The 14,980-nt window shown below is 40.2% G+C and overlaps 1 protein-coding gene across 5 annotated transcripts in view; it reads right to left on the bottom strand.

Annotated features, from left to right (window-relative positions):
• The window catches only part of ARNTL2 (aryl hydrocarbon receptor nuclear translocator like 2), a 69,915-nt gene that overhangs the window by 37,884 nt on the left and 17,051 nt on the right, over positions 1–14,980 (bottom strand). For 3 of the 5 annotated variants that reach the window (XM_036459172.2, XM_036459173.2, XM_045587876.1), the window contains exons 2-3: positions 9,740–9,890; positions 42–199 (exon numbers count right to left, since the gene is read on the bottom strand). In XM_036459172.2, coding sequence (XP_036315065.1) covers positions 42–199; positions 9,740–9,890 — 309 coding nt within the window. Of the gene's footprint in view, positions 1–41; positions 200–5,025; positions 5,067–9,739; positions 9,891–14,980 lie in introns of all 5 variants that reach the window. The other 2 variants (XM_045587877.1, XM_045587875.1) reach the window with 2 other exon arrangements.

The following is a 14,980-nucleotide window of genomic DNA, read 5'->3' as shown; positions in this document are numbered from 1 at the left end:
GATGTCCCAAAGCCAGGTGTGGAGGCAACGTTCTAACTCACCTTTCAGAGACTTCAAGTGCTGAACGGCCATTCTTAAAACGGTCAGCTTGTCCAGCTTCCGTGCCAAGGGCTTGCACTGGGGAATCATCGCAGACAGTTCCTCAATCAGGTTGTTCATTTTATCTCTCCTCCGCTTTTCAGTTTTGCTGTGAGCTTCTCTAAGAAGGAAAAGTACCTCCTTTACATTTCACATTCAGCAGCCCCATGGTGACCCAGGAGCGCGAGCCAGAGCCTGTGTGGAGGCAGCAAGTCCACACCGTTCTCCCCTCCCACGGCCCTGCAGGTGCTGCCTGGGAAGGAGGAGGAGCTGTTGGGAACGGGAAGCACACATGAAATTCACAGCACTCTCCACCTCAGCCACTGCCCTTGCTCCTTCCTTACCCTACTTATATCCTGACACCTTCAAGAACTAAGACATTTGTCTGAGAGGCATGATGGGTGGTATTCTTGCTCCCCTCCAGTCTTTTTTTTTTTTTTTTTACCGAGAGGAAGAGAGATGGAAAGAGGGATAGAGAGTTAGAAACATCGATGGGAAAGAAACATCGATCAGCTGCCTCTTGCACACCCCCCTGCCTGCAACCAAGGTACATGCCCTTGACTAGAATCGAACCTGGGACCTTTCAGTCCGCAGGCTGATGCTCTATCCACTAAGCCAAACCGGTTTCGGCTTCCCTCCAGTCTTAAAGGAAGATGGGTTGCCTTCTATTCAAAGCTCACTCCTCTGTGATATTCCCTTAGGCCAGTGGTCGGCAACCTGCGGCTCGTGAGCCACATGTGGCTCTTTGGTCCCTTAAGTGTGGCTCTTCCACAAAATACCATGGCCTGGGAGAATCTACTTGGAAGAAGTGGCGTTAGAAGTTTAAAAAAAATTGGCTCTCAAAAGAAATTTCAATCGTTGTACTGTTGATATTTGGCTCTATTGACTAATGAGTTTGCCAACCACTGGCTTAGCAGTTATCAGCATTGTAACCTCATTCTCTTCCATAGCTCTTTCTTGGGGGTCTATAATGTGCTCCAATCTCTGCCCTCTGCACACACCTTCCCCTTGTTGCAGGGTTGTTTCCTTGCTACTGTCTTCTTCTCAGCCAGCTTCATAAAGGTGCACAGTCTCCACTCAATCTCTCATTTCCCAGGCACTTCTCCAGATATTAAAAGTGAACCTTCCATAATCCCCGCTCCACTGAAACTATTCTAGCAAGGGAAGATTCCTTGGGCCACCCTTATCTTGTGCGATCTCTTGAACTTGTCACTGCTTACATTCGTCATTCTTCACCTGGCTTCATGACCTCTCCAGCACCTCCAGCCTCCCTGCTCGGCTCAGTCCCTTCGTCTCTCTACCCCACACATTCGTCTATCTTTAAACCCTGATTTCTCCAAAGATTTCCTACTTGGCACCACTCTTTTCTCACCCTATAGCTTTACCCTAAGAGATCTCATTCCCTCATAGCTACTCATAAGCTACTTACTTTTAAATGTTTATTTGTTACCCAGTTCCTGACTTTTTAAAAATGTATCTTAATTGTTAAAAGTTATACAGATGAACTTTTTCTCTCATTGACTCCTTCTAGCCTACCCTCTCCCTTCATCCCACATGTCATGCATATATATATATATATATATATATATATATATATATCCCTAATATGCAAATAGACCGAACTGCAGAACCACCAAACAACTGAACAACCAGCCGCTATGATGTGCACTAACCACCAGGGAGCGCACACAGAACATGGTGGGCGTTGGCCACGGCAGGATGGTGGAGCAGGTGAGTTCGGGCAGCAGACCAGGACGCTGGTTGCTATCATTAGGGAGAGCCTCTGGTGGTTACTGGATCCCACCTGGCACTTACACCTGCTGCAGACACTAGTCCCACTGACACCCACTGGTGGCACTGGAAATGCTGTTTGCACCCGCAGCCGGTGCCCGGTGCCAGCCCCAATCGCTCAGTGCCTTCAGCAGGTGCAAGCAATGGCTGCCAGCCCAAGTTGCCCATCAGGGCTTCTTCATCTCCCCCTGCTCCTGAGGGGCAATTGGGGCTGGCAGCCACCTCTCACATCCGCAGCCAGTGCCGGTCTCCACTCACACCATTGCCAGCACCTGGCACGAGTTCCAATTACTTGGTGCCATCAGCGGGTGCAAGCTGTGGCTGCCAGCCCAAGTTGCCCCTCAGGGCTTCTTCACCTCCCCCTGCTCCTGAGGGGCAATCAGGGCTGGCAGCCACCTCTCACACCAGCAGCCAGCGCCAGAGTCTCCACTCACACCCAATGCCAGCACCTGGCACCAGTTCCGATCACTTAGCGCCATCAGTGGCTTCGAGCTGCGGCTGTCGGCCCCAATCACCCCGAGAGCTTCTCCACCTCTCCCTACTTTGGTTAATCTCTTTGGTTAATTTCTTCCCACCCATTCACCCACCTCCACCTCCTGCCTTCCCTCTGAGATTCATCAGTTTATTTTGTTTAGATTTCACATATGAGTGAGATCATGTGGTACTTGACTTTCTCTGACTTATTTTGCTTAGCATAATACTCTCCAGGTCCCTCTGTGCTGCCTCAAATGGTAAAATATCCTTTTTTACTGCTGCATATATTCCATGGTGTAAATGTACCACAGCTTTTTATTTACTCATCTACTGATGGACACTTATGATAGCTCATGGCACTAACCCAGAAAGCCTTTTCAACTCATGTTCCTTCTTCTAGTGTTTTCCCTTTCTAGTCTATCCTGCCCACTACTTCCCGAATTATTACTTCTAAACAAATCAAACCAGCTAATCCCATTGCATAAAACTGCCAAAATGCATTTCTCTACTGCCCAAGGATGGCCAAACTCCCTAATGACACCCCAAATTTCTCCATCCTCTGCCTCATCCTTTCAAGTCATTTCACCTCTCCCTGACTTTTCCCTACAACTCCAAATGTCATACAGCAGCATGCCCAATGACCTGCACTCCTCAAACATACCGCCTCCCCTCATGTCTTCTCTATGCCTTGCTCTTTCCTAGGCTTAGAAAGTCTTTCCCTTCTATATCCCTGGGAAAAAGCTACTCCTTTTTCAAAGCCCAGCTCAGGTAGCCTTCTGGGAAGCGTTCTTTGACTACTGTACAATTTATCACTTCCCTCTCAGCTACCTCAGTGGTTTTGGTTTTTTTTGTGTTTTTTTTTTTTTACAGAGAGGAAGGGAGAGGGATAGAGAGCTAGAAACATCGATGAGAGAAAAACATTGATTAGCTGCCTCCTGCACATCCCCCACTGGTGATGTGCCTGCAACCAGCCCTTGACCAGAATCGAACCTGGGACCCTTCAGTCTGCAGGCAGACGCTCTATCCCCTGAGCCAAACCAGTTTTAGCTACCTCAGTACTTTTTACGCCACTACTATATGCATCAAATCTAAGCCACAATCAATTGTAAGATGCACTAATATTTAATGTATTACAAGGAGACAGAGAAATGCTGCCAATTTAATAAGAAAATACCAATGATGATAAGACATTTTTCACAGATTATAAAAGGTAGGGGGAACTGTACATCTTAGATTTCACTAATTAGGCTATTTTACTCTTCATATTTAACTGTAAACATCTGTCTGTTTCTCCTCCAACACTCAGACTACGACTTGTATGTAAAGTTTAGTGGAAACAACCTAATGGGAAAGAAGATAAGTAGGAGACCTGCCTTGATCTATTTTTATAGGAACTTTAAAATACATAAAAGGAACTGTAATTTTTCTACATGGAAGTAGGGAGAAGCACTGATGGAGACAGATGGAGCTAAACTCCCCCACCTCCCCCCAACCATTCATTCTTGGGCAATGCCACTCCTGAAACAAAATACGTACTTTTGGGTAAACGGGATGGAATGTGAATTATATGTGTGTTTGCATACAATTTAGATATCTACTCATACTTTGGCTTATTCATGAGAAATTTTTAGTTAAAATTCTATGATTAAAAGAATGTGATAGTTACCCTCTTGCTAAAATGGTCACCTCTTCTTTCTACCAGTATTTCCCATCAGAACAGACAGCAGTAACAGCAAGAGATGCCTCATTCCAGGAGTATACAGCAAAGGAAGGATGTTATGCTCTCTCTCAGGGAGGGTTTTGAGGAAGGTGAGAGCAAGGCCACTGAAGAGAGCAATGAAGGATAATGGTGGAAGCTAGGAAACTCAGAGAAAGGCGAAATAGCCAGTTTTTTAGTAAGGTAGGTAGATTAGTTGGAGATTTTATTAAAGAAAGGCATATGGCCAAAACCAGTTTGGCTCAGTGGATAGAGTGTTGGTCTGCGGACTGAAAGGTCCCAGGTTCGATTCCGGTCAAGGGCATGTACATTGATTGCGGGCACATCCCTTGTGCAGGGTGCAGGAGGCAGCTGGTCGATGTTTCTCTCTCATCAACGTTTCTGGCTCTCTATCCCTCTCCCTTCCTCTCTGTGAAAAATCAATAAAATATATTTTTTTTAAAAGACATATGTATCCAAAGGCTAGTTTCTGCTTAATAATTTATCAGGGCTCTGGTTCTTAATCCTGTATACTGTTATTGCCATTCTGAATCATGTCAGTGTCTGGGAAGAATTATATCAATAAAACAGAATCAATGGAGAAAAGGCAAAGCTGAGATCTGGCCATGCTGCCACATATAGAAAAAAAAAAATGTTGTTGATGTTGAAACAATTGACAAAAAATTCATGATGATAGATTCCTAATCAGATGTGTGTTGTAATTCCGATTTGTTTACAGCAAGAATCAGTTTTCTCCAGTGCTGAAAAATACTAGTTCTTAATAAACAGCTACTCTAAAAAAATTCAAAGATACATAAAGCCAAAATGTTATTCAAACAGAAAAGAAAGGTAAGAGGTTGCTGATAATCACTACCTCTTACAGCATAAGGTGAGAAAACCCTAATATTTATGAATCCATTCTCCTGACATCACCTTCGGTTTTGGCTAAAGGTGTGCATGGGTGGACCATCTATACAGTTCAGTGCCGCTGAAGGGCTTCATTTTTACTTGTTGACCATCTTCCATTCTACAAAAAGCAGGATACAACTCCATGAAACAGCTTTTCAGTAATTCTTGAGGAATAAAGAGGAGATTAAGTCCAATCAACCTAATTTCCTATTAAGTCTTTAGTAACAGATACTATCATATGCTCCTAATGACCTGAAATGATTTTCACTGTTACGTGAGCTGCTCTATGAAAGCCAAGAAGCACATCTTCTCTGTCAGGGTTACAACGACGTTAACTGACAACAAAAACTGGTGCCCTAGTTAAAAATTATCCTATGCCAATATATTAAGAATATAATTTTATAGAAATAAAGTTATTCTTTTTAAACCAATGGATGGCTTAACCAAAAATTTTATTGTAGCTGCATTAGAATAGCCTGAAAATGTATTGAAAGCCTCAGACCTTTAATCAAAAGGAATTTGTTTTGCCTAAAAATTCATCTGAATAAGAAATATTGAAAACTGAAAAACTTTGATCACTTGCCAATAATATTATCACATTAATATATTATGCTAGGAAATATACTATATGTACATATATGTGTATAAATATTTATATCTAAATATGCATACACGTGTTTGTATTAATTTAGAAATTTAGTCACCAGACCACTACCAAAGTGAAATACACTAAGGGTGATAGAATACTTCCCACATTAACAAATTATTTCCAAATGTGTTATTTTTCTGAAGGGGCATTTGAAAATTCAGGAAAAGCCCCCATAATCTCATCTGGAAATAATCAGTTAATATTAATGGGTCTCCTTCCAATCTCTTTTTAAACATTTATTTAAATACATTTAAAAAAAAGAAAGAAAAAAAAAAAGAATGGCCCAAACTGGTTTGGCTCAGTGGATAGAGCATTGGCCTACGGACTGAAGGGTCCCAGGTTCGATTCCGGTCAAGGGCATTGTATCTGGGTTGTGGGCACATCCCCAGTGGGAGGTGTGCAGAAGGCAGGTGATCGATGATTCTCTCTCATTGATGTTTCTAACTCTATTTCTATCCCTTCCTCTCTGTAAAAAATCAATATATTTTCTTAAAAAGAAGAAGAATGCAAGCTTCCCTGAAAACTACTTCCATTGCATGTTTAATAAAATGGAGGCCTGCTCCCTGAACCAACCTCAGACAATGAAATTGAAGGCAAATACAATCAAAACATTCTCCAGATTTGCCACTTTTCCTACCTTCTTCTTTTTGAAACTTTCTTCCTTTGGTTTCTGAGATACCACTCCCACTATAGGGCCAGGTCTTCTCACATTTTGGGTGAGATTCCCCTTCTTTCTTTGCTGTATTTAGGCTCGGTACCAGAGTATACACTAGAATCCTCAGCCCCCGAGAGGCTGTGCCCATGCCAATCACCACACCTGCTTTCTGTGCATTCGTGGTGTCTGACTCTCCCAACCGCAACCCTCATATCCAACCGACTACTTGAAGATCCCATAAACGTTGCATTATCATTGTGTCCAAAATGGAATTCTTCGTCTTTCCCTCCACTTCATGGAATGATACCATCATCCATCCGTCCAAGTCAGAAAACTCAGACACTTCTTATTTTCCTACTCTCCCTAACAATCATAATATCTAAAAAGATTCCATCTTTAAAATGTGTCATAATATGTCCCTTTCTGTCCATGGCCACGCTCTCAATACCTAATTCCTAGTAAAAGTTTCTCAGCTGGTTCTTCTACCTGCTGGGTTTTCCTCCTTTAGCCCATCCTCCAGGCTGTTTCCAGTGATCTTTTGAAAAGGGGTCACCTACTAGGATAGCTTTTTGTTTTGTTTTTTAATGGAAAGTAACAAGTGTCAGCGAGAATGTGGAGAAAGGGGATCTTTGTATATCGCTGGTGGGAATGTAAAATGGGTTAGCCACTGTGGGAAACAGTGTGGTGGTTTCTCAAACACTAAATATAAAATTACCATACAACCAAGAGTTCTACTCCTAGGTATGTACCCAAAAGAATTGAAAGCAGATGCTTGTACACCAATGTTCTTGAAAGCATTGTTCACAATAGTAAAAAGATGGAAACAACCCCAATGTCCATCATCAGATGAATGGATAAACAAAATCTGATATATATGCTAACAATATAATATTATTCAACCATTAAAAAGAAATAAATTTGAAAACATTAGGCTAAGTGAAATAAGCCAGTCACAAAGAGACAAATATACTACTATATAATTCTACTTATATGAAATATCTAGAATGGGCAAATTCATAGAGCTAGAAGGTAGGCTAGAGATTACCAGGGACTGGGGGAAAAGGGGCATGGAGAATTATTATTTAAATAGAGGCTTGGTGCAGGAAATTTGTGCATGGGCTGTGTGTCCCTCAGCCCAGCCTGCACCTCTCTAATCTGGAACCCCTTGAGGGATGCCTGACTGCCTGTTTAGGCCCGATCCAGGTAGGTCATCCCTCTCACAATCGAGGACTGCTGGCTCCCAACTGCTTGTTTGCCTGCCTTCCTGATTGCTCCTAACCACTTCTGCCTGTCAACCTGATTACCCCCTAAGCACTCCCTGCCAGCCTATTTGCCCCTAACTGCCCTCTCCTGCAGGCCTGGTTACCTCTAACTGCCCTCCCCTGCAGGTCTGATCACCCCTAACTGCCAACCCCGCAGACCTAGTCCTCCCCAACTGCTCTCCCCTGCAGGCCTGGGTCCTCCCCAACTGCCCTTCCCTGAAGGCCCAGTTGCTCCCAATTTCCCTCCTCTACTGTCCCAGTCACTCCTAACTGCCCTCCCCTGCAGGCTTAATTGTCTACAACTGCCCTCCCTTGCAGGCCAGACCCCTCCCAATTGCCCTCCCCTGCTGGCCTGATTTCCCACAACTGCCCTTTCTTGCAGACTTGGTCCCTCCCAACTGCCCTCCCCTGCTGGCCATCTTGTGGCGGCCATCTTGTGTCCACATGGGGAACAGACATCTTGTGTGTTGGACTGATGGTCAATTTGCATATTATCCTTTTATTAGATAGGATTAGATAGGATAGAGGCCTGGTGCACGTGTGGGGGCCATCTGGTTTGCCCTGAAGGGTGTCCTGGATCAGGGTAGGGGTTCCCTTGGGGATTGGGGCGGTCTGGATGAGGGGCCTGCGATGGTTTGCAGGCCAGCCACACCCCCCAGTGACCCAAGCTGAGATCCTACTATCTGGGATTCATTTATTTTCTATAATTGAAACTTTGTAGCCTTGAGCAGAATCAAGCCTCCTGCTTTCTCCGTGGCTGCCTCCATTTTTGTTGGGATTTATCTTCTATAATTAAAACTTTATAGCCTTGAGCAGAGGCCTGGGACCACCAGGGCAGGCAGAAAGCTTGGCTTTCTCCATTGCCAGGGGCAACCCAAGCCTCCTGCTCTCTCCATGGCTGCAGCCATCTTGATTGGGTCAATTTGCATACTCACTCCTAATTGGCTGATGGGTGTGGCTTGTGAGTGTGGCAGAGGTGTGGTCTATTTGCATATTACTCTTGTATTAGATAGGAAGGGTACAGAGTTTCAGACTGAGATGATGAAAAAGTTTTAGAAATAGACAATGCTGACAGTTGAACATTAAGTGGGACTAATGCAACTGAATTGTACACTAAATGATTAAATGATAAATTTTATGTTAAATATTTTACTACAATAAATTTTACTGCAATAAAAAAGTTTTTAAAGTACAAAGGCAAGAAATTTTAAGAAGTGTAATTGGAAGAAAAGTTCTCACGTTTAAAAATCCTTCCATTTTTCTTAACCACATTCAAGACAATTTTGAGATTCTTTTGTTCAATGACCTTCAGAATCTAATTCACATTTATTCCTCAAGTCATAGCTCACCCTCCTCCACATGCACCCTCTGCTCTATGTGACAACCACTTGTTTCCAGATCAGCAGTGTGCTTTCCAAGCATCTTCTCTACTCCTGCTCCGAATTGCTTATTCCCATTATTCATTTAAAATGTAGTGTATCTCAACATCTCTAGAAAGCTGTCCTTCATTCCTGATCCCAGTGTTATTTAAATCCCCAACTTTCTTTGTTGCCATAATACCTAGGATCTCTAGTATAGAGGTTCTTATGATGCGTAATAATTCTTTGTACATTTTCCATTTGTACAAGTTTCTGGGGTCTTATCAGTATCTCTTCCTCCTAGTCTATTATACTAGGTGTCACATATTAGGTACTCAATAAATGCATAATGACTACATTCCAGGGAATCTTCATCAATAACCCCGTTCAAAGAACCAATTTTCCATTCAAAACCAACAGAGGAGAAAGGATAAACGTTCTTAAACATTCTTCTTTGTTTACAAATATCTAATATTCTGAGGCTCCCTCGACGAAATCAATTTCATATCTATTGACTGGTTTTCATGCCCTGAGTCTAGGAAGGATGCCACATAAATGATGAGTAAAGTGAGAAGCAAATTAGGAAGACAAGTCTTTCGCTGTGACCATAAACATTAAACAAATTAACCTTAGGTTGTTTTCTTCCCGACTCCACTTGTCCCTCCTGAATATCTAATAACCTTCAGATCTGGACTGAAAAGTGCGAGTTCAGTCAATGACAGAGGTGGCAGTTGGATGGATAAATAATTGCCCCTATCCAAATGCTACCACATCTAATAAATGAAATTAATGTTTTAAAAAGTAATCTTGTTCTTTTTTGTCCCTAGAATCAAAGACTTAATGGGGTTAAAGGAACAAAGTACTTACTGGGATAGATCCAAATCACTTTCTTTTCGTTTTCTTGGGAACTCTCTCACGTGTGGGCTGAAGGATCCAACCGTTATTGGTTTTGCCCATGTGCTCATATGATTGGAAACCATCGGAGCAATGAACTGGTTGTCTTCTATCCATACATTACCTATGAGAGGTCAAAAGATAAAGCACAATCCTATATAATAAAAGGCTAATATGCAAATAGATTGAACAGCAGAATGACTGGTTGCTATGATGAGCACTGACCACCATAGGGCGGACGCTCAATGCAGGAGCTTCCCCCTGGTGGTCAGTGCACTCCCACAGAAGTGCCACTCAAAGAGAAGCCGGACTCATGGCTGGCGAGCACAGCGGTGGTGGTGGGAGCCTCTCCCACCTTTGTGGCAGCACTAAGGATGTCCAACTGAGGACTTATGCCCGCTCTCCTCCACCCCCACCCCCCAGACAATCCCCAAGGGCTCCCAGATTGTGAGAAGGTGCAGGCCAGGCTGAGAACCCCCCCCCCCCCCACACACACACACACACAAATTTTGTGCACCGGGCCACTACTAAAATATAAAAAGATAAAAGCACAATAAGATACCCAATTTTAAATGTTAACTTTTACTTTATATATATCCATATCACACATTTTAAATGGTTTTTTTTCTGTCTTAAAAATATCAACTAAACAACATAGCATAGAAAGAATAATTGTGTACATGTAAATATTAGAAATGTATTTGTTAGTCCAGACTTTTAAATTTATTTTCTCAATCTAATTGCTAAAATAATAATAATAATAATAATAATAATAATAATATTGAAGAAAACATAGAAAACACAAAGAAAGTAGAAAGGAAGGGGGAATACCAAATTTCACAAACCAATGTTACTATTTAGAGATTTCCTTTTAGAATATCCCTATAGTTATCAATAAAGTAATTGAAAGCATCATGTATACTGTTTTATTTATTCATCATTGTGATAACTTTACATTGTTGTTATAAATTCTTTATAAAATTATTGTAATGGCTGCATAATACACCATCATGTAGATAGCTTCTTAACTACTCTGCTGCTGTGAGAATATGTGTTTTTTTATTTTTCACCATCACAAATATGTATTGTGGCACATAAAGCTTTTAATCTACTGGTTATTTCTTTTGAAAAGCTTCTCAGAAATGACTTGACAGGGTCAAGGGACAAGAATATTTTAAACCCTAAATCAATAAATATGACAGTAAAACCCTTTTTGTCTAAAGTGTGCTTTTGTCTAAAGTGTGTTTTCGCCGAAACCGGTTTGGCTCAGTGGTAGAGCATTGGTCTGCGGACTGAAGGGTCCCAGGTTCGATTCCGGTCAGGGGCATGTACATTGGTTGTGGGCACATCCCCGGTAGGGGGTGTGCAGGAGGCAGCTGGTCAATGTTTCTCTCTCATCGATGTTTCTAGCTCTCTATCCCTCTCTCCTCCTCTCTGTAAAAAATCAATAAAATATATTTTAAAAAATAAATAAATAAAATGTGTTTTCTTACATGTTTTATAAAATATAAAAATCAGAATCACTAGCTAAAAATAACCTATAGCCCAAATATGAGCATCCTTCACATATTAAAATGCATATAACAAGTTTAAACTCATTTGTATCCTGAATTATATGTTGAAAACATATCAGCAATATTTTATAAGGAGAATGTAATCAATCTATAACAGTGGGAGAGTTTTAATATATCCTTATCAGTAACTGATAGTTTGAGCATTCAAGAAAAATGACATAAAACATCTAATCCACATAATGAACAAGCTTGATATAATAAACACACAGAGGCTATTCTAAATCCCATGTTGTTTTAGAGTACCCATAAAGCATTTATAAAAATTGACAGTATACTGGACCAAAACAAAGTAAATCTCAACAATTTCAAAAGATTGATATTATACATAAAATATTTTCAGACTACAGTGTAATTATCAGATAGCAGTAATAAGTAGAAAAAAACTTACATCATATAAAATTAAGAAATACATAATTAACTCTTGGGACCAGAAAGAATTCCATGTAAAATTGTAAAATGTTTTGAACTAAATAATAAAAAATCATACATGAAAACATGTAGAGACAGTGAAAGCACTATTTAGAGGGAAATTTTAACCCTAAATATTTTTTTAAAAAAAGAAAGGCTAACTGTTCTCAAAACAGCCTGGTACTGGCACAAGAACAGACATATAGATCAATGGAATAGAATCGAGAACCCAGATATCAACACAAATCACTATGCTCAACTAATATTTGACAAAGGAGGCACGAATATACAATGGAGTCAAGACAGTTTCTTCAGTAAATGGTGTTGGGAAAATTGGATAGACACAGGCAAAAGAATGAAACTAGATCACCAACTTACACCATTCACAAAAATAAACTCAAAATGGATACAGGACTTAAACATCAGACGGGAAACCATAAAAATACTAGAAGCATCCACAGGCAGCAAAATCTGACATATGCCAAAAGAACTTCTTCACTGATACTGCCCCTAGGGCAATGGAAGCTAAAGAGAAAATAAACAAATGGGACTACATCAAATTAAAAAGCTTTTTTACAGCAAAAGAAACCATCAACAAAACAACAAGAAAGCCCAGGGTGTGGGAGAACATATTTGCAAATAATACCACTGATAAAGGCTTAATCTCCAACATTTACAGACAGCTTATACAACTAAATAAAAGGAAGATGAATGATCCAATTAAAAAATGGGCAATGGACCTAAATAGAACATTTTCAAAAGAAGACAGAAGGAAGGCCAAAAGGCACATGAAAACATGCTCAAAGTCACTAATTGTCCGAGAGATGCAAATCAAAACAACAATGCGGTACCATCTCACACCTGTCAGAATGGCCAACATCATCAAATCAACAAACAACAAGTGTTGGTGAGGTTGCGGAGAAAAAGGAACCCTCGTGCACTGCTGGTGGGAATGCAGACTGGTGCAACCACTGTGGAGAACAGTGTGGAGTTTCCTCAAAAAAATGAAAATGGAACTCCCATTTGACCCAGTAATCCCACTTCTAGGAATATATCCCAAGAAACTAGAAACACCAATCAGAAAGGATATATGCACCCCTATGTTCATAGCAGCACAATCTACAATAGCCAGAATTTGGAAACAGCCTAGGTGCCCGTCAGCAGATGATTGGATCTAAAAACTATGGTACATCTACACAATGGAATACTATGCTGCCATAAAAAAGAAAGAATTCTCATCATTTGCAGCAACCTGGATGGAATTGGAGAACATCATGCTGAGTGAAATAAGCCAATCAATGAAAGAGAAACACCACATGACCTCACTCATTTGTGGATAATAAAGAACATTATAAACTGATGAACCAAAATATAGATATAGAGACAGTAAATCAACAAGCAGACTGTCAAATTACAGTGGGGAGGGGAGGAAGATCTGGGGGAGATAATAGATCAACTGAAGGACTTTTATACATGCATATAAGTACAACCAATGGACATAAAACTCTGGGGCGGGAGGGGATGTGTGGGAGGGAGGGAGGGGGGCAAAAAAAATCAATAAAATATATTAAAAAAAGAAAGGCTAAAATGTAATGAGCTAATAACTTCAGAAATTAGAAATAGATTAGTAAATTAAATTCAAAGAACTAGGAGAAAGGAAATTAAAATAACACCAGAAATAAATAGAAATACAAGCAAGTATGTATCAAAATAGCTAAACGTATTCTTCTAAAGATAGGAAAATCTAATAACTCTATGACAAGATTTTTCAAGAGAAAATGAGGGTATAAACAAATAGAAATAAGCATGGAGTCATAATTTTAGATGACCTAGAGATTTGAAAAAAAATAAGTCTCATGAACATTATTCTAAAGGTTGAAAATTTTAAAAATTGCCAGAGAATTTTAACTATAACAACAAAACTGAAGCAAAAAAAATAAAAAACTTGCTCTGGCCTGGTAGCTCAGTTAGTTAGAGCCGTGATTGGCAAACTGCGGCTCGGGAGCCACATGCAGCTCTTTGGCCCCTTGAGTGTGGCTCTTCCACAAAATACCACGGCTTAGGTGAGTCTATTTTGAAGAAGTGGTGTTAGAAGAAGTTTAAATCTAAAAAATTTGGCTCTCAAAAGAAATTTTAATCATTGTACTGTTGGTATTTGGCTCTGTTGACTAATGAGTTTGCCCACCACTGGGTTAGAGCATCATCCCGATAGCCAAGGTTGTGGGTTCAATCTCCAGTCACAACCAATGAATGCATTGATAAATGGAACAACAAACCGATGTGTCTCTCTTTCCTCTCTTAATCTCCTCTCCCAACCCCTAACACTCTTTTTTACAAAGCTTATATAATTTTGATATTAAAATCTATCTCATTTATGAACAGATACAAAAATCTTAACAAAATATCAGCAAACAAAATTCATAAATATATAAGAACAATAACCCATCATGACCAAGATAGCTTTATCCCAGGAATGCAAGCCTGGTTTAATATTATTAAATGTTGATCAAAAGGCAACGTAAAGAGAATGAAACTACAAGTCATATATTTTTATATATTTTTATATACATGTAAACAGCAAAGAGCTAATATCTAGAGCACATAAACAACGCCTTTAATATAATGAACAACCAATAGAAAACTGAATAAAAGATTTTAATGGGCACTCCAAAAGAGAAATTCCAACTATCAATATACAAATGAAAATATCTCCAATCTCATTACTAATTCAGGAAGACCCAAAGTAATAGTGGTACTACTACTGTGTTTCCCCGAAAATAAGACCTAGCACATGGAAAGATAAGACATCCCCTGAAAATAAGACCTAGCACAACTATGGGAGAAAAAATTAATATAATACACTGTCTTATTTTCGGGGAAACAGGGTACATACCCATCTGATCGGCTACAATTGAATGTTGATAACAAATGTGAGGATGTGGAGTAATGGGGAAATCACGCTATGCTGGTGGGACTGTAAACTGCTACCACCACTTTGGAAACCTATTTCTGCATTTCCTAAGATGGGTGAACACATGCACACAACATTTTTCAGCATTCCACTGCTAGGTACTTGGAGAAATTCTTAATATATCTTAGGAGACATGTACAAGAAATGTATTAACAGCACTGCTTATAACTGAACAATAGAAATTAAAACATGAGAAAACTGGAAATTAATTTCCATCAACAGATGGATAAATTGTTTATTCACTGAACAGAATACTAACAG

Source organism: Pipistrellus kuhlii, unplaced genomic scaffold, assembly GCF_014108245.1.
Source record: "Pipistrellus kuhlii isolate mPipKuh1 unplaced genomic scaffold, mPipKuh1.p scaffold_m20_p_3, whole genome shotgun sequence".
NCBI classification, from domain to species: Eukaryota; Metazoa; Chordata; class Mammalia; order Chiroptera; family Vespertilionidae; genus Pipistrellus; species Pipistrellus kuhlii.
The sequence above is the reverse complement of the archived record's forward strand: the minus strand, read 5'-3'. Positions and strand labels throughout refer to the sequence as shown.